The sequence below is a fragment of the Suricata suricatta genome, chromosome 3, assembly GCF_006229205.1.
Source record: "Suricata suricatta isolate VVHF042 chromosome 3, meerkat_22Aug2017_6uvM2_HiC, whole genome shotgun sequence".
Classification (NCBI taxonomy): Eukaryota; Metazoa; Chordata; class Mammalia; order Carnivora; family Herpestidae; genus Suricata; species Suricata suricatta.
In genome coordinates, this window is record NC_043702.1 from 171055830 (window position 1) to 171073787 (window position 17958).

The window sequence follows — 17958 nt, forward strand, 5'->3', positions numbered from 1 at the left end:
GAGGGTGGCTGGCGTCCGAGAGGCCGGTGACAAGGCTCTCAGTCACGAGCGGGAGCGGGTCGGAGCCGGATAAACTAGCATTTGCACGTGTGGGTCCGTGGACAAATGTCACAGACGCCGAGGAGGAAGGCCCTTCAAGGCCTGCAGTCTTCTCTTCCACCCCTGCTAGCCCTTGAACCTGCCCCGAAGGCCATGTCGGCCTCCCAGGTGAAGACAAGAGCATCTTTGTGGTCCTTCTCCTGTGTGACTCCTGCGAGCAGCTGGCGCTGGCCACCACGTCCTTGAGACCTGCTCGTGCACGGACTCCGCTATCCCCCGTCGCCCTCCCGCTTCTCTCCTTTCTGTCCTGCCTCCTCAAGGTGGCTGCCAAGTGGAGGGGAAGACGCAGCTGTGCAGGCGGATGGCAGACCTGAGATTAGACGCTGGCCCCGCCCCAGAGGTCGCACCTCTGACCAGCTTTTTCACCCAGTCTCGGCCCAAGGAGGGGACGAGCCCCACCTCCCAAAGTTGTCGTGAAGAGTAAATGGCAAGAGGTGGACGCAGCCTGTGAGCTGGGACGTCCCCCCCTCCCCTCCTTTGCTGGCTCCTCCCTCTACTTGGCTCACGTCTCCATGGGTGGCCTCCTTGTCCCCTTCCCTGAGCCTGGTTCTCTTCCCGGCCAGAGCGATGCAACGGACTGACCAGCCTTCAACTGCGCCGTGTGCCGGTGAGCCGCGCTCTCCCGGCCTGACCCTCTGTCCTGGGCTCGAAGCCTACACCACCTCCCCTGGGATGTCTGTCCCTGGGTGCCTGATGGACGTTTCCAACTGAAGGTCAGAAGTGAGCTCCTTGCGCACTCCCACCAGCACGCCAAGCCTGCCCCCTGCCCCGTCTCCATGCGGTCCTGTCTCTGCATTCTGTCCCTTTGTCCCTGCATCTTCTTCACTGAGTACGTCCAGCTTGGTCACCATGTTCTCAAAGCATTTCTCTCATGTGACTCCTCAGCCCTTTGTCACCACCTTGGTTCAGGTCATCAGCCCAGGCCTGAACAATGGACAGCGGCCTCTCTCCCTGCCTTCTTGCCTCCTGTCCTCCCCCAGATCCAGGCCCTCCTCCACCCAAGTAGCCTCCTGAAAGCTGGATCTGCTGGGACACCTGTGACTCTCTGGGGACCACAGGATGATGCCTGAGTCGGGCCTTCGGGCAAAGTCCTTCCAACAGGCCTTGGCCCAACCTCCCAGTCTCCTGTGCCACTTGCCCCGCCCCGCACCCCACGTGCAGGCTCACAGTGTCAGGGCGCACACTGTCCCTGACCTTGACAGCCTTCCTCTCTCTGCCTTACTAAACATTCCAGCCTTCGAGGCCCAGATCGAATGTCGTGGACTCTGTACCACACTGTCCAGTCCTCTGAAGCAGAATTAACTGCTCCCTGCTTGGAGTTCCCTGGGGGATCTGTCCCCAGGCCTCCGTGATGGCTCCGAGTGTGGCCGGAGGCAGCCTCACCAGCAGGAGCGTGGCTTTCCAGACCCTGGACCACGCTTCACATACCTGATCCGCCTCTTACCGGCAGATTTATTTTGGGAAGGCGACTTACCTACTCTGAGTCTCAGCCTGTTTTATTTTTAAATGGGGATAATGATGCCTACCTCAGAGACGGAGCAGTTTCAGGGCTGAGTGATCCCTTATATACACACATATACGCACAAGTGCGTCAGTGTGATAGCAAGTGGCGGGCTGCCTTAGTTCAAATCCTGGATCTAACACTTATGAGCACGTTCCTTTGCACATCGGCTCTTCTCTTCGTTTAGAAAGGAAAATACAGGAGGCTCCTGGGTGACTCAGTCGGTTGAGGGTCCAACTTCAGCTCAGGTCATGATCCCACGGCTCATGGGTTCGGGCCCCATGTCGGTCTCTGTGCTGACAGCCCAGAGCGTGGAGCCTGCTTCGGATTCTGGGTCTCTGTCTCTCTCTGCCTGCTCTGCCACCCCGCCTCATACTCTCTCTGTCTCTCTCAAAAATAAATCAACGTTAAAAAAAAGTTTTTTAAAGAAAGGAAAACTCTGGTGCTTACTCATCAGGTTCTTGTGGAGATGAAATGAGATCATACAGGTCAAGCACCGAGAACAGTGCCTGATTCACATGACTCGCTGTTTGTATTGTGAGAATACCTGGTCCGTGGCAGGTGCTCATGACCCCAGCTCTCAGATTGTTCTGTGACTAATTGTAGGAGCATTTATTTCCCCTGAGAGCCCATGAGTGCCGGAGGCCAGGCTCTACATCTTCCCCGTCTTAGAATCCCTGTGCCCGGCGGAGCGCCTGGCCCTCAGGGCACAGGCAGCTTGCATGGATCTGGTGTTAGTGGAGATGCTGGACAAGGAGCAGCAAGCCCCGGCAGCAGGACTGGCGATGCGGTGGGTTAGGGGATGGTGAGGACGGTGTCTTGGAGACAGGAAAGTAGGCTCCAGGTTAGAAAGGATTTATGTTTGTTTGTTGAACTTGGGCACCTTGAACAGTGCCTGGTCCACAGGGGGTAAATGATAAATATTTGGAGAATGAAGAACAAACGAGGCACAGAGGAAGGAGTGGCCTCCGGGGAGCACTCGCAGCAGGACACAAGGGCCCAGGAGAGGTGTATTTGGGGGATGAGGACCAGAGCCCGTCGTTGGGGATGTGGGGAGGGAGTGGGCACCCACAAGAACCTGTGAATCCCACCCCAAATGCTAGAGAGGGTGGACATTAGTCGGGAAGTTGGACAACCAGGTCTCCAAGACACGAGTGCTAGATGGGCTCAAAGTCAGAATAGAATGAGTGGGGAGTGGGAGAGGATGTGCAAGGTCACCCTGACCAAAAGGGACCAGAGTGAGAGCTCCAGGAAGATGGACAGCTTCTCCTCCTGGGCAGTGGGAAGGCAACCACCTGTGGCCTGGGTGTCTGCGAGGTCCCTTGACCTTTGGTGTTGGAGGATGGGGAGAAGGGAGGCCATACCTTGATGGCATTGGGGGGTGGGGGGGGAGGGATTCTGTACCTTGATGCCTGCACTGCGGCACTTGCCCACGGCGTCTGGCACAGCAGCCCGGGGAGGATCGATCATGGACATGAGCCCCACGAAACAGAGCTTCTCCGTGGGAAAGTTCAGCTCGTCTGTGTCAAATTTGAAGCCTCGAGGGAACTTCCCGGAAGGCAGATTCAGTTGACAAAACCCTGAAGCGAGCAGGAGGGAAAGGTGAGTGTAACAAGGTGGCTGCCTGGGTGTCCCCAGAGCCCTGCCCGGGAAAACCAGAGGCCCAGAGGCCCTTCTGGGCCCGGGCCCGCTCTCTGCGGCGGCCTCTCACCCAGCACGCGCTCCCCCAGCCCGCCCAGCTCCATGTAGGCGTTCTGGAAGGCGTCCTGCATCTCCTTGTCTAGGGGGATCTCCTTGCCCTGCACCAGGATGGTGGAGCACCGGTCCAGGATGCGCTCCGGGGCCCCCTTCATCACCAGCACGTGGCTCTGGGGGCTGTCTTCTCTCTCGTGGATGGAAAGCTGGAGGGAGGTGAGGCGGTTAGAGAGGGGCCATACCCGTCCCAGGGCCGGGACAGCAGGGGCTGCGAAGATAACCCCTGATCCTTCAACCACTGTCCACAGAGGGAGTCTCTGCCCGTGAAGGGGAGTTTGGGCCTCTAGTCCCAGCCCCCTAACCTGAGTGTCACCGTCCCATAGGACATTCATTCACTTAACTATTTGCTAAGACCAGTTAGGACAGGCACAGGGCTCGGGGTAGGGGGCGGCTCTCTGGCCAGCACCCCCCCCCCACATGCTGGCCTCAGTGCGCTCACGGGGTGTTCTTGGCATTTAACAGATGCCTCAGTCCGAGGGGTACCCTTAGGCAATTTCAGGGGTGTGGCCGGGAGGGGTGGGAGGCTGGGGCCAGAGCTGGGAGGGGGCTGGGCTGTAGCAGGAATGGAAGTTGGGAAGTCAGGAGGGTCTTTGGAACCAGACAAGCAGTCACCTTGGTTCTCCTGGGGGATGAGTCCAGGTGGAAGCACATAGCTCTCAGATGCTCCCGCTCTTCCTGGGTTTTGTGTGTGCCCCCCCACAATCTTGGCCCCCTCCCCCGCCCGTGTCCTGGCACCCGACCAGACCTGGTACTTGTTGGTGGAGTTGAAGGGAATCTCGGCCACCTTGGGGTTCCTATCTCTCATCTTCCTCACGGAGCCACAGGACAGCTCGATGCACTTGAGCAGAGCTGACTCAGAGGCATCGCCAGCAGTGTCCCGCTGCAGGGGGAGAATTCAGGGTCACACGGGCGGAGAGAGGAGGGCACCCATGCCCCCAAGCTGCCAGAGGGTGCAAGAAGGGGAGCTGGGCGTCAGCAAGGCGGGCGGGCCGCGGACGGCCCTACCTTGGACACAGAGATGTTCTCCTGCCCGGCCTTGAAGACAGCACGGTTGCAGAGACCAGCAATCCGGGACAGGGCCGTCCACGTGGGGGATCGCTTGTCAAAGGTGGCCCCTGGGAGGCGGTAGGGAGAATCCGGAGGGTGACGCCCCTTCAGAGCCCTTGTCTACACTGCCCTGGATCACCGCCGCGCCGCATTGGATCCCGGGGCACCCTCCAGCCCCGCCCCCCGCGGAGCGCCCAATCACCGGACTGGTCTTCAGTGGTGTCCGCCTCATGGATCTGGTTGTCGAACCACATGTGGGCGACGGTCATGCGGTTCTGGGTGAGCGTGCCTGTCTTGTCCGAGCAGATGGTGGAGGTGGAGCCCAGCGTCTCCACCGCCTCCAGATTCTTCACCAGGCAGTTCTTGCGCGCCATGCGCTTGGCGGTCAGGGTCAGGCACACCTGGGAGAGGGAGGGGAGTGAGAAGGGAGAAGCCCGGAACTGGGGAGGCCGTGACCTCACCCCGGAACGGGGTCCCGCTCTGCAAACACTACCAGAATCTCCAAGCGGGTGGTGAATGGGTTCGGTTTCCAAGCGTTGAACTGAGATCATGCGGTATAATCGGGGAATTGAGGGTACACGGCCCGGGTCCAGAGCCAGTGTAGAGCTGGGCAAAGGGGTGTGAGAGCTTGGGGGGCGATGGGCTCACTTCCGGAGGATGGGGGTGGAGAGCAGAGCTCCAGGCCTGGGAATCAGCGTGCAGGGAGCAAGAGGGGACTGTGCAGGGTACAGAGGAGAACCAGAATAGTGACCGGTGGCGGTGACCGACAGGAGAGATTTCTAGGGGGCGGACAGCAGTATCTGTTTCTGCGGCAGAGTCAAGGAAGGGAGCTGAGGAAAGGTCACCGGGCTTGCCGGTTAGTCCTCGGTGACCTTTGAGAGGGCTTTACAGCGGGGCTGGCCGGGATGGCTGCAGACCTCAGCGGGTAGCGCATCGGGCCGCGCAGGGCGGCCAGGGCGCGCCCCCGGAGAGAGATGGCCAGCTGAGGCGCAGCCCCACCTGAGATTTTTTTTTCAGGCTCAAACTCTGAGCCATCCTTTAAATGAGAATCTGATAAGTGATTTTAGGGCCCGGAAGTGAAACAAAAATACTGAGAAGCAATAAGCCTCTTAAGGGAAGGGATAGCAAGACACCCCCCCACCCCCTGCCGGGCACTCCGCCTGCCACACTCACAGTGACCGTGGCCAGCAGCCCCTCGGGCACGTTGGCCACGATGATGCCGATGAGGAAGATGACGGCCTCCAGCCAGCTGTAGCCCAGGATGAGCGACAGCACGAAGAAGGAGACCCCCAGGAACACGGCCACCCCGGTGATGAGCTGGATGAAGTGTTCGATCTCCATGGCGATGGGCGTCCGCCCCACCTCCAGGCCTGAGGCCAGCGTGGCGATGCGGCCCATCACTGTCCGGTCGCCCGTGGCGATCACGATGCCCCTCGCCGTGCCTGCAACCGAGAGGGGCGCCCGGAGCTGGAGAAGGGGCGGGCCTCACACTCCTGTCCCGTGGGTCACCGTGGGGAGGCTGTACCCCGTGGCCACCTCCCCCTGCCCCGACCACCGGTCCCAGCCTCGGCCCACCGGTCCCAGACTCTGCCCACCGCAACTCATTTCCTCTTACGCCTGGGCCTGAGGAGAGAGACCTGGCAAGTGATCTCAGAATTCACACGGAGGAGACGCAATAAATGAAATAAAAATACCGCTGGAGGGATTTCAGTAAAATCAATCTCCGACTTGTTATGATCCAAAAGTATACAATGAACACAGAGTAAAGCCCTTGCTGCGGGTTTTCTGTGTGGTCTTAAGATTTTCTTTCTTGGGGCACCCGGGTGGCTCAGTCAGTTGGGTGTCCGACTTCGGCTCAGGTCATGATCTCATAGTTTGTGGGCTTGAGCCCCGTGCCGGGCTCTGTGCTGACAGCTCCGAGCCTGGAGCCTGCTTCGGATTCTGTGTCTCCCTCTCTCTCTGCCCCTCCCCTGCGCATGCTCTGTTTCTCTCTCAATAATAAGTTAAACATAAAAAAATTTAAAAAAAGATCTTGTGTCTCAACATCTGGCCCGAAGCTGCCTAGAAGGGGCCAGGCGGTGGCTGACCCGTAAGCAGTCCCCGTGGGGGCTTCAAGGGAGCGAGTGTGGTACGAGGAAAGAGCGTGCGGGTAGAAGCCAGCCGAGCCTCGGTCAGCACTCTCGTTTGGATTCCTGCCCTGGCACTGCCTTCATCACGAAACGAGGCTGCGCTGTGTGGCGCCTGACCCGGGACCTGGCACGTAGTAGGCCTTCAACAAATGTCAGATTCATTCATTTCTTATCCTTTCTCCGAAGCCCACTTCAGAGTAAGCAATGTGAGTGTTTTACTAGGCATTTTTACCAATTGTGGCAAATGTGGAACAAATTTCAGAATCTCAGTACATTAAAAATTTAAGATATTTAATGTGCGGTGATGTTCATTATCATTCCAATTTGCTAACGGAGAGGAGAAGCTCAGCGAGACGTAATACCCTGAGGAGAAATGAGAATCGGGAAGGAAGGCCTCCTCTGACCCCTGTCCCAGGTCCCAGGTCTAGCCCCGCCTCTGTCCCCACCAGCTCCTGTGGTCTGCCTCTCCCCGAGGGGGCGTGGCCGCAGAGGATCGGGGTCTCCTGCCTTTATGTGGTGGCAGCTCAGAGAGATCCTGTTGGCCCTGACTCATGTCCAGAACCCGGAACAGAGACGGGGTGCTCGGGGCAGGCTGAGGGGTTCCCCCGTGTTCACCTGGCCTGAGCCTCCCCAGCCTGGGTGCTGGACAGAATCAGGAGAAACGGGACGAATCGGTCCAACCAAAGACTAGGGGTCGAGGCTGGTTTGGGGCGTGCTGTGTGTTGTGAGTTGTGTGTTTGTGCCTGTGCGTGTGCTCTGTGTGGTGTATTGTGAGTTTTGTGTATTTGTGTGTGTGTGCTATGTGTGTATGTCTGTGTATTGTATGTGTTGTGTATTGTGTGTATGTGTGTGTGTGTGTGCTATGTGTGGCATGCGTTTGTGTCTGTGCATGTGGTCTGTGTGTTGCATTGTGTGTGTACATGTGTGTATGTTGTGTGTGTTTTATGTACTGTGTATTGTGTGTGTGTTACGTGTGATGTGTGTGCACCTACATATTGTGTGTGTGTGTTTGTCTTGTGTGTGGAGCCGACTATTCTAGAATGGGTTCTTTCCGTTGTTCAGGGCTCCCTGACCCTTCAATGCCCTCCCCCTGCCCGAGGCGGGACTTTCGAGAACTAAGTGAGACCGCAGCCCCCAGTCTGGCCGGGGGTTCAGGACGTGGACTCGTGCCTCCGTCGGTGCTGGGAGGGGCCTCCCCCGGGCCGGGGGCTCACCTTCCACGCAGTTGGTGGAGAAGAAACAGATATTGCGGGTCTCCAGCGGGTTCTCGTGCGTGAACTCGGGGGAGCGGGTCTGGGGCTCTGACTCGCCCGTCAGGGAGGAGTTGTCCACCTGGGGAGGCAGCAGGCGTGCGGTCGGGAGACGGGCGGACACACGTGTGCACGCACAGCTGCCTCCCGGCCCGCCACACTCAGCCGCGGACTGCCTGCGCCCCCATCACGATTCACAGCGTTACTCAGCTCCCGTCCTGCTCTGGTTTGGAATCCTGGCTCTCACTTCTTGTGTGGCCTTGGGCTGGGTACCTACCCAACAAAACCTCCTCCATTTACCCATCTGTAAAATGGGAATGTAATCAGAGTCTCCACATTACACAACTGCAGGGGGCGGAGCCAAGTCGGTGGAGCCGCCTAAGGTCCTGCATGGCCGCGCTGGTGGCCACGTGCAGCAGCACTGCACGGTTGTACTCTCCTTGCAGAGTTAAAGTGGCAAATGCGGTGCGGCGCCTGGGGGGCTCAGTCGGTTGAGCGTCTGACTCCTGATTTCAGCTCGGGTCATGATCTTGCCGTTCGTGAGTTCGAGCCCCACATCGGGCTCTGCACTGACTGTGTGAAACTTGCTTGGGATTTTCTCTCTCTCCCTCTCTCTCTGCTCCTCCCCTCCCCTGCTCATGCTCTCTCTCTCTCTAAGATAAATAAATAAACTTAAAAATATTTAAAATAGCATATGTGGGTGCATGTGAAGCATCTGACACATAGTAATGCCCACGACATGATTGCTATGAAGTGGATGTCACATAAACGCCCAGGGTGCTGAGCGCGAGGCACACAGACATGAGGGGACAATCCACAAACGCTCAATGGGACACAGGGAGACCGATGGCGCAGGGACAGGTGTCGACACTGGGCTTGGGTCTCCCAAACTTTCAGCCTCTAACTGGGCTCTCGGTTCTGTACACCCCCAGCTCCGTACAACCCACAGCTCCGTACGGCCCCCAGCTCCGTACGGCCCCCTGCTCCCTAGAGCCCCCCTGCTCCCTACAGCCCCCTCCTCCGGGCCAGCCAGCCACTCTGGCATGGCCTCCTCACCTTGCAGCCGTGAGAAGAGATGATCCGGAGGTCCGCCGGCACGCGGTCTCCACCCTTCACCTCCACCAGGTCTCCTACCACCACCTCCTCTGCGTTGATCTGTATCTTCTCTCCTTCCCGCACCACCAGGGCTTGCTGCGGGGGAGGGGGGGAAATGGGGACCCCAGGCATCTCATGAAGTGCTCGGCCCGCCAGCACCTTCCTCTGCTGGTGGCCTCTCCTCTCCCCTCTCCCCCTCCAGGAGGAGGCGCCTGCACCCTTAGCAGTAAAACTAGGTCCTGGCTTGGAGAGTGGAGGGGTGTTTCTGCCCAAGGCTCCATCTCAGAGCACAGGGAGCTGAGGGGAAAGATCTGGACCTCCCAGAAACCCCGTGGCCCGGCTCGGAGCCCTGTCCAGCTGTCTACCTGAGGGACCATGTTTTTGAAGGAATCCATGATCTTGGAGCTCTTGGCCTCCTGGTAGTAGGAGAAGCAGCCGGTGACGATGACCACGGCTGCCAGGACCACGCCCAGGTAAAGCTGGGAAGGAGAAAGTTTTGAGGTACCTGCCCCTCTCCCAGCCCGGGAGGGCCAGCTGCCCCTGAGGTGGGCATTTGGTGCCACCTTTGTGACCGGATGTGGGAATGGCAGAAGACCTCTCCCCAGCCTCCCCCTCCAGCCTCCTGAGAAAGGGAAGGGGTGGGGGAGATCATGGGGCATTCCCAGGACTAGGCTTCTCCAGGGAGGCAGAGAAGCCCGAGTAGGTGTGAAGGACAGGGAGGGGCTGTCTCGTTCATGAGCATGTGTGCATGTGTGTGCGTGTGTGTGTGTGTGTGTGTGTGTGTGTGTGTGTGTGAAGAGATGCCTCACCCCTTTTCAGCCTAAAGAGCAGAGGGGGCCTCGGGGCGTGATGTGAGGGTCTTGTTCCCTGTCCCCAGCCCCAGCGGCATTCAGGCCCGGAGGACAGGCCCGCGGGTGGCGGGCCCGGGGGCAGGCACGCAGGCTCACGTTGTCATTGGACGGCTCATCCTCCATGGCTGCCTGGATGCCGTAGGCTAGGAAGCAGAGGATGGCCCCGATCCACAGCAGGATGGAGAAGCCCCCGAAGAGCTGGCGACAGAACTTGACCCACTCGGGGGTCGTCGGGGGCGGGGTGAGGGCGTTGGGCCCGTCCCGAGCCAGAATGTCCTGGGCCCGCTGGTTGGTGAGGCCCTGAGGGAGGCAGGGGCAGGTGTGTGAGCGCGCACTCCGAGCCAAAGGGCCCCTCGCCGCGTGCTCCCGCCTGCTCCCGGGCAAGGGCAAGGGGAACAAGGTCCAGGCGGAGAGAAATCCCGCCTGGGCGGAAGGGGCGGGGACCACCAGGAGAGGCGCACGAAGGAGGTGGCATCTGCAATGAAGCCTGAGGAAGAGTCAGACTGTGGCCCCACCGCTTGGTGTCCTGGTGTCCTTGGGGGGAGCGCTTGCTGGTTAGATGTCCCCCAGACACACCTAAACTGGCCCCTCCCACATCCCGCATCTTCCTTCGGATCCCCTTCCCAGCAAGGACTCGGGAAGAGGCTGACATTACTGACCATCGGCGTCACACGGCCCTGTTCTGCTCGCACCCACTGGTTCAGACCCCTCTGTCTGACCCGGGGTCGCCCACACTTGGCTCTAGAGCCGCGCTCCACACGGGGCACGGGATTCTGTGTCGCCTTCTTTTCTGCTGCTAGACTTCGAGCTGCTTGAGGGCCGAGGCCACTTAGTTTTCTTCCTATCTGTCCACCCATTTATGTAAGAAGTGTGAGTCGAATGCCTGTTCTGGGCAGGGCTCTGTCGCTGGCTCTGGGGTCTGGAGATGGACGTGACCCAGGAGTCCCTGCCTCGTGGAGCTTATGACCTAGCAAAGTGACATACGGTACATAGATGTCACTGCCGGGTAGTTATGAAAAATAAAGAGGGGCGTCTGGGTGGCTTGGTCGATTGAGGGTCTGACTTCGACTCTGGTCACGGTCTCATGGTTCGTGGGTTCGAGCCCCATGTTGGGCTTGGCGCTGACAGGCGGAGCCTGCTTGGAATTCTCTTTCTGCCCACCCCCTCTCTCGGCCCCTCCCCCTCCTGTGTTCTCTGTCTCTCTCTCTCCCACTCTTGTTCTGTCTCTCTCTTTCTCAAAACTAAACATTACAAAAAAAAAAGAAAGAAAGAAAGAAAGAAAAGAAAAGAAAAGAAAAAGAAAGAAAGAAAGGCAAAGGAATCCAGAGCGGAGAATTTTCAAAAGGGAAGTCAGGAGGGCCTCCAGGAGGAGGTATGCACCCACTACAGTTTTGATTGATGCTTTGTTTTTCAAAATGAGGGGCTTGGTAATCTGTGCCACTTACTATTTCTGTGCTGGGGGAAGCTCCGCCCCCCTGTGACTGTCCTCGCCATCAAGCACAAGAGGGCCCCACCTGACCCCTAGGTCTTGTGAGGATCCAGGACGTGGATGCAAAACAGTCTCTCACAGCCCTGCGCGCAGGTTACCGTGAGAGCAGTGAGGGGTCCCCTCCCCATTTCAGGGGAGTCACCTCCCTTGAGACACGTGTCCTGGGAGCTGCCTGAGGCAGAGCCCTGCCTGGAGGGTGTCCTGGGGCCTGGTGTCCGTGTTCCCAGGGGAAGAGCAGGGTCCCGGTTCCAGCTCTGGCTCTGCCCCACCTAGTCACTTTTCCTCGAGGATGCAGGGGCCGGGGTCACAGCTTGAGGCCCCCCCCCCCCCCGCCCCGGGGCCGCTCGACCACTCCCGCTCACCTTGGAGAGGTCCACTTGGTACTTGCGGCCCAGCTCGTCCAAGGACAGCTTGTGGTCGTCCTGAGGAGGGAAGGCAGGTTACTCTGGGGCAGGAGGCTGGGCACCGAGTCTAGACCGGGTGTGGGCTCTGGGAGGCACCCGGCTGAAGCCAGGGGCGGGGGCGGGGCTGCGGGACCCCTCTCCCACAGCCCGCAGGGCAGGCGGCGGCCCTCACCATGGCCACCTCCTTCTTCAGCTCGTCCAGCTCCTTCTCCTTCTGCTTCTTCTTGCCGCCCCCATTCTCCGCGGTGGTGGCTGCGGGCGAGTACTCGCGGCCGGCCTGCGGGGGAGGGGAGAGCTGGGAGTCCAGGAGGCTGGAGGCTGAGCCTCGGTTCCCACGGGGCTGGGGGCGGGCTCACAGGCAGTGGGGACCCCAGCGGAGGAGAGGGTGGAGGCTGGAGGGGACCCCAGGCCCTCAGTTTGCACACCAGGGGCTCCGTGTGGGGATTTCAGGGAAGGCGAGGGGCTCTGAACTGCTTACTGTTGGGCTTCTGCTAAGATTTTGTTTCTTTGCAGCCAAACACTAAACTGAAGAGAATCTTTAAGAAGCGGCCATCCTAGGCTATTTAGAATTCTGGAAGGCAGTGGCCAGGGCTGGGGGCTGGTTTGAGTGAGTAGAAGCACCCTGTAGGGATGCCTTTGTCCCAACACCATGGCCACGTCCTCAAGGGGAGTAGAGACAGCTAGGAATCTGGGGGGTCAGGGTCTCTGGGGAGTCAGAGGTCAGAACAGGGGAGCTTCGGGGGGAGGTGGGAGCAGAGGCTCAGGCGTTGGGGCTGGAAATGGTGTGAGCAGGGCTGATGGGCCGAGAGAAGCCAAGGGTTGGAACGTCAGAGTGAGCCCCGGAAAGGGGGACACGGAGTGTGCTGGGGACCCTCCCTGTCCTGCTGCAGAGCGGGGGAGGAGGGGCTTGCACAGCTTGAGGCCGCAGGCACCCCTGGGCAAGAGGGGAGCTGGGCCCCATTCGTCTGTGAGATTACATCTAAACCTAAAACTAAATGTGTGTAATCCTCAGGTCCCGGCATTCCTGGGTCCCCTGGTGAAATCAGGGAACATTAAACGGGAGCCTCCTGAGTCCCTGAGTTCCCCTTCCTCTGCACGGACTGTGGTCTCCTCACCACCACCAGGCGTCCGGGGTGAATTCTCCTTCCACAGTGGGTGGGGGCGGTGGGGGGCGGGGGGAGCTGAGGGGCCATGACAGCGCCTCCTCACTCCCTCTCCTCCTCTCCCCCCACATCCCCGAGGGCATCCCGTCCTGGTCGAGAGGGCTCCATTTCCCTCCCCTGCCTCCTCCTCCACTGGCCCCCAAGGCCATGCGAGGCTTTCAGGAGCGAGCTTGTCTACACTCCGGTGTAACTCGTTTTTTGTAAAGACTGGACCCCTGGATGAGATCAACAGCCAACATATTTCTCCTTCTCTGCAGGACAGTGTGCATTTTCAACAAGTAGCCTTTTTAAGCACGTTCATTCATTCTTGAGACAGAGTGGGAACAAGGGAGGGGCAGAGAGAGAAGGAGACTCAGAGTCTGAAGCAGGCTCCAGGCTCTGAGCCGTCAGCACAGAGTCCGACACGGGGCTCGAACCCACGAACCGTGAGATCATGACCTGAGCCGAAGTCAGACGCTCAACCGACTGAGCCACCCAGGCGCTTCTAGCCTTTTCTCTTAAAAGGCAGTTTTAGACTCCCGGTGAAATTAAGCAGCAAGGACAGAGAGTTCTCCCGCCCCCCCCCCGCCCGCCCCCACACATGCTATCTTCCCCACCGTCCACCCCCACCCCCGCGTCGTGAGCCCGAGCGAGCGGACACATCATTATCACCAGAGGTGCACAGTGAACATCAGGGCTCCCCTGGGGTGGCCGCTCTACGGGTTTGGACCAATGCAGCAGGGCTTGTGTCTTACAGCCTCCCACAGAGCAGTCTCCCTGCTGGGGTCTTGCATTCTGTGTCCCCATCAGAGAGTCAAGGGCAAGTTCACGAACAGGACCGCCGCCCTCGTCAACCAAGTTCAGGAATCCAGCACGGGGCGGGGGGGGAGGGGAGGGGGGGTGTAGCAGAGGCCCGGAGAAATCAGGAGCAGGGCGGGGAGCTCAGGGAGAGGGGGACGCCCTTGTCCCCCCGTCACTGTGTCTCGTTCCCATGAATCAGACACTCATTTCCGAGAATTGAGTACACTTTGGGCTTCCTGAAGGCTGGTCATCTTGGGGAGACTGAAGCAGCCTTCAGGAGAGGGGAAGGGCTCCTGGAAGGTTCTCCATCTCCTAGCCCAGAAGACAGACTTGGGAGGGCTCATCTAACTGAATGGACTGAAGTACTTTGCGTTCAGGGCGCCTGGATGGCTCAGTAGGCTAAGTGTCTGACTTCTGCTTGGGTCATGATCTCACGGTTTGTGGGTTCAAGCCCTGCGTTGGGCTCTGAGGTGACAGCTCAGCGCCTGGAGCCTGCTTCAGATTCTGTGTCTCCCTTTCTCTCTGTTCCTCCCCTGCTCACTCACACTGTCTCTCTCTGCCTCTCAAAAATGAATAAACGTTAAAAACATTTTAAAAAATGAAATACTTTGGGTTCACCAGCTCTGCTTGGTGGAACAGAACTGGGAAATGGCTGAAAAGCGGCAAAGGGACCAGAGGCAGCTTCAGGGTGACCCTCCAGAGTTTCAGGGGAGGAGCAGGGCCTGGGAGTGGGGGTGGGGCAGAAAAGCAGAGCCCAGAGGATTTCTGTATATTCAGACATGAAACAGCATTTGTGAAGATTGAGGTCCCCATGCATCGGGGGCCCAGTGCACGGTGGCCCGGCTGAGCAGCTCCACGGGGCCCCCCTTCCCCTAAACTCCCACCCCTGTTCTGCCCACGGCAGACACAGAGCTTGGGGCACACTGCCCCTTCCCCCTCCGGTCCTGGCAAGGATCTCGGGCCCTGTAGCCAGGAGCCCGCGGAGGTTTGGGGCCAGCGGGCTGCCCAGGCAAGAAAGAAACAGAGGAAGCGAGGACCCCCCTCTCTGCTGCCCCCCCAACAACAAGTCCCCCTCTCCGGGTCTTGAATGCTGGAGGAGAACAGAGAGTTCTTTCTGAGAGAGCCAGAGGCTGGGACAGAGCGGGGGCAGCTGGAAACCAGCCACGCTCCCCCCACCGCAGCTCTGTGGTGGCAGCTGGAGCGGGCTGGGCTCCCTCGTCCCTTCCCCCAGCTCCCATGCCGCCCCTCACGGCCACAGGGTGCAGGGTGACAGTCAGGCCTCGGGCTTTGTAGTGGAGACACAGGGGGGAAGAGATGGGAGGCACAATAAACCTTAGCAGGGGTGCAGTAAGAGGGGCTTTCCCTTACCCTAAGACTTCCGATTTCCCTCCATCCAAGCAGACCCAGATCTGCTCCCCAACTCGTGCACAGCTACAGGGGTGGAGGTTGGGGGGTGCTTCAGGGATGCTGGGGGAGAAGCGCAGACCCTCGGCAGCTGGGGTCCCCTGAAGAAGTCAAGGTCAAATTGCTTCCTGAGCGGGACTTTGTGTTCTAAGGGAGAGCTGGGGAGAGGGCTACCACCCCTGCCTGGGTCTCCACTTGGGGTGGGGGACCGGCGGGCAGCTTGGACTCTCCCCAGAGTCCCGCTGGGCAGCTGGGGACCCCCGTCCCTGGGGCAGCGAGAGATGCCAAGAGGGAGCCGAGGGTCCTAAGGTGGAATATCTTCTCCTGGGTATGACGGTCTCCTCCGTGAAGCCCACACCTCACAGGCCCTCACGCATCCACACACAGTGACGTGTGTGCTCACACGTGCTTGCCAGGCTGCCGGCTGAGACACAAACACAGGTGCTTGCCCATGAATATCTGGATGAACTCTGGCCGGTGGAGGACACGTGTGTCGCAGGCGCACGCACACACACACACACACACACACACACACACACTGGTACTATTTATAGCTTCTACCCCAGCTCAGGAACCCTGGCGTCCAAGCCCGGAGTTTTCCCAGCTGCTAAACTCAGTGCAATAACACGTCCTTGCCTGACCCCTTCCTGGGCCCAGAATCTCCCCAACTTGTCCCTACAGGCACCCTCTTTCCTCAGCGCCCTCCTGCCTCTCCCCAGACCCCTTCTTTCCAGCCAGAATTCCACAAAAGGAAAGCAGGCAGGCACAGAGTGAGGAGGGATTGGGTGACTTTCTCCATATGGAAATTTCATTTCCAAGAATTCAGAGCCCCATCCCTGCCCCTCACCCCTCCAGCCCCCACTGTTTGGCTGTTAATCTTCCCCCTTGGCATTCCCAGGGCTGCAGAATGTCAGGGGCAGGGGTGGGCTGAGGGGGTGCAGGCAGCTCTCACGGGCCTCTGGGAAAGTGCTCAAAGCCTGGGGCCAGGGGACCAAGAGGGGCGTTGGGCTGGGGCTGCTGCTCTGCCCCAAGGCCCTCCCAGCGGCTGGCATTCTGGGTCCCTGGAGCTGGCGTCGGAGCCGCTTGGTGACTTGGGAGCCAGCCCCTCTGGCCTCTCCAGCCTCAAACTGGACCCCAGCTCCCAACCTGAGACCTCCCAGAGGAATGGACATGTTCCGGGGGCAGCGCAAGTTCGGTTGGGCTGGGAGGCAGGGCGGGTGCAGTGAGAGAGGGTCCGCCGAGGAGGAGGGGAGGTCCGGAGATAGAGATGGGGAGCAGGGTGGAGGGCTGTGGGGCTGATCCGGGGGCGCGGCAAAGAGGAGTTTACTTGGGCACCGAGTGCTGTGGATGCGTGGACCCGTGGACCATTTGCAGCTGGGAGATTGTCCGTCTGAGTCCGAGCTGCCCAATAGCTGGGTTTCTCTCTGTGGCTCCCCTCACACCCCTCCTCACCCCATCCTTTCTCTCTAGCCCCTCTTGCCCTCCCCAGAGCCCTCCTCCTCCCTACAGACCAGCCTCTCTCCTTGGGGATACTTACCCCACGGCCCATCTTGGGGCAGAGTGGCTGGGGGGACTAGACAGAAGAGGTCGCCAAGCGGATCCCAAGCTCACACCTCTGGTCTGGGATGGCCAGAGACCCCGGCAGACAGAGCAGGCAGCCAGCGACAGGGTAGCTTTAAATAGGTCCCTCTCCCCCTCTCCCCCGCCTTCCCTTCTCGGGAAAGAAACGTTTGTTGAAACAGGATCCCTGAGGGCTCCTCCCCTCCCGCCCCTTAAGCAACAGGCGGGTGGACCAGGGACAGTCCATCTGTCCTGCTGTGGGTCCCCCATGGCTCCCCCCATCCTCCCCTGGCCAGAGGAGGCCACTGCTGAGAGAGGAGAGAGGCAAGGCTGAGGCTGGAAAGTGTGTCCCTTGAGGGCAGGCTGTGGGCTGCAGTCCTCACAGCATCCCAGGATGCTAGAGGCCACCCTTTCTCTTGTTTTCCTGAGGGGTAAACTGAGGCCCAGAGACACAGACGATTGGAGTGGATAAAATGGAACCAGAACCCTGAGTCCGCACCCAGTCTCCCAGGGAAGGAAGCAGAGGCTGTCTCCCGTACTGGAGAGGCTGTGGGGACACGGAAACTGGACAAGGTCATCAGCCTCGGGACACAGGGCTGCCCCTTGCGCATGAGGCACCAGAGGGACCCTGGTGAGAGCCATCTGCGGCTCCAGGGGAAAGGAAATCCCCACGCCCTCCGGGTGAAGCCTGTCCTGAGTTTGAGAATCATGACTCCAGGGGCCAGGAAGCGGCTGGAGAAGGGACAGGGAGCAGAGGGGACGGCCTGGAGCCAGCCCAGCAGAGGCCATGCTGCTAGCTCTAGGTCGTGTTCACCCCTTGCCCCCCAAGGGACATGCCACTCCCTGACTCTCCTGAGGAGCGCTCGGCCGGTCTACGCCTGGGGTTGGGATGGGTCAAAAGAGAGGAAAACGCTGAGTTTCTCAGAGGCACATGGAGCTCACCATCATGAGGAGCTCATCGTCACCAAGAACCGGGAAGGAGGCGGCTGCTCCCTTCTTCCAGGGATGGAGGGAAGACAGGTCGGCTCACAGGAGAGGCCTCTCTGCAGAGAAGCAGGGGAGAGGCTGGGAGAAGTCCCTGGGGCTGCGGAGGGGGCCTGGCCTGGCTGGAAGGGGGGTCTCTAACCTTATACCAGCTGCAGACGGGAAGAGAGAAGCTGGGAACCACCGACTGGTCTGGGGTGTTGTTGCACATTATGCCAGAAGGGCCAAAAAATGGGGGGAGGGGTGTAAAGAGAGGAGGAGGAGACCACACGGGCAGAGGAAGAAGAAACCATCTTGGCCCTGCCATCCGGGGCAGCCAGGGGACTGGGTTCTCCTGGACTGTCCCCATTTCTCTGGGCACAGAGATGGAGTGGAGGGAAGCCAGAAGGATGGGGGAAGGTCTGGGAGCCCTGAGCCCAGACAAGCCGGGAAGGAAGGAGACAGGAT

At 59.7% G+C, this 17958-nt stretch overlaps 1 protein-coding gene across 2 annotated transcripts in view; it reads right to left on the reverse strand.

Annotated features, from left to right (window-relative positions):
* LOC115288472 (sodium/potassium-transporting ATPase subunit alpha-2) overlaps nucleotides 1–16630 on the reverse strand; it is a 60429-nt gene extending 43799 nt beyond the window's left edge. The window contains exons 1-13 of one of the 2 annotated variants that reach the window (XM_029935829.1): nucleotides 16505–16630; nucleotides 11793–11897; nucleotides 11579–11638; nucleotides 9824–10027; nucleotides 9242–9355; nucleotides 8838–8972; nucleotides 7746–7863; nucleotides 5576–5844; nucleotides 4605–4803; nucleotides 4361–4470; nucleotides 4101–4235; nucleotides 3312–3501; nucleotides 3005–3180 (exon numbers count right to left, since the gene is read on the reverse strand). In XM_029935829.1, coding sequence (XP_029791689.1) covers nucleotides 3005–3180; nucleotides 3312–3501; nucleotides 4101–4235; nucleotides 4361–4470; nucleotides 4605–4803; nucleotides 5576–5844; nucleotides 7746–7863; nucleotides 8838–8972; nucleotides 9242–9355; nucleotides 9824–10027; nucleotides 11579–11638; nucleotides 11793–11897; nucleotides 16505–16516 — 1827 coding nt within the window. In that variant the 5' untranslated portion in view covers nucleotides 16517–16630. The remainder of the gene's footprint in view (nucleotides 1–3004; nucleotides 3181–3311; nucleotides 3502–4100; nucleotides 4236–4360; nucleotides 4471–4604; nucleotides 4804–5575; nucleotides 5845–7745; nucleotides 7864–8837; nucleotides 8973–9241; nucleotides 9356–9823; nucleotides 10028–11578; nucleotides 11639–11792; nucleotides 11898–16504) is intronic. The other variant, XM_029935828.1, reaches the window with a different exon arrangement.
* Between the last annotated feature and the right edge of the window lie 1328 nt (nucleotides 16631–17958).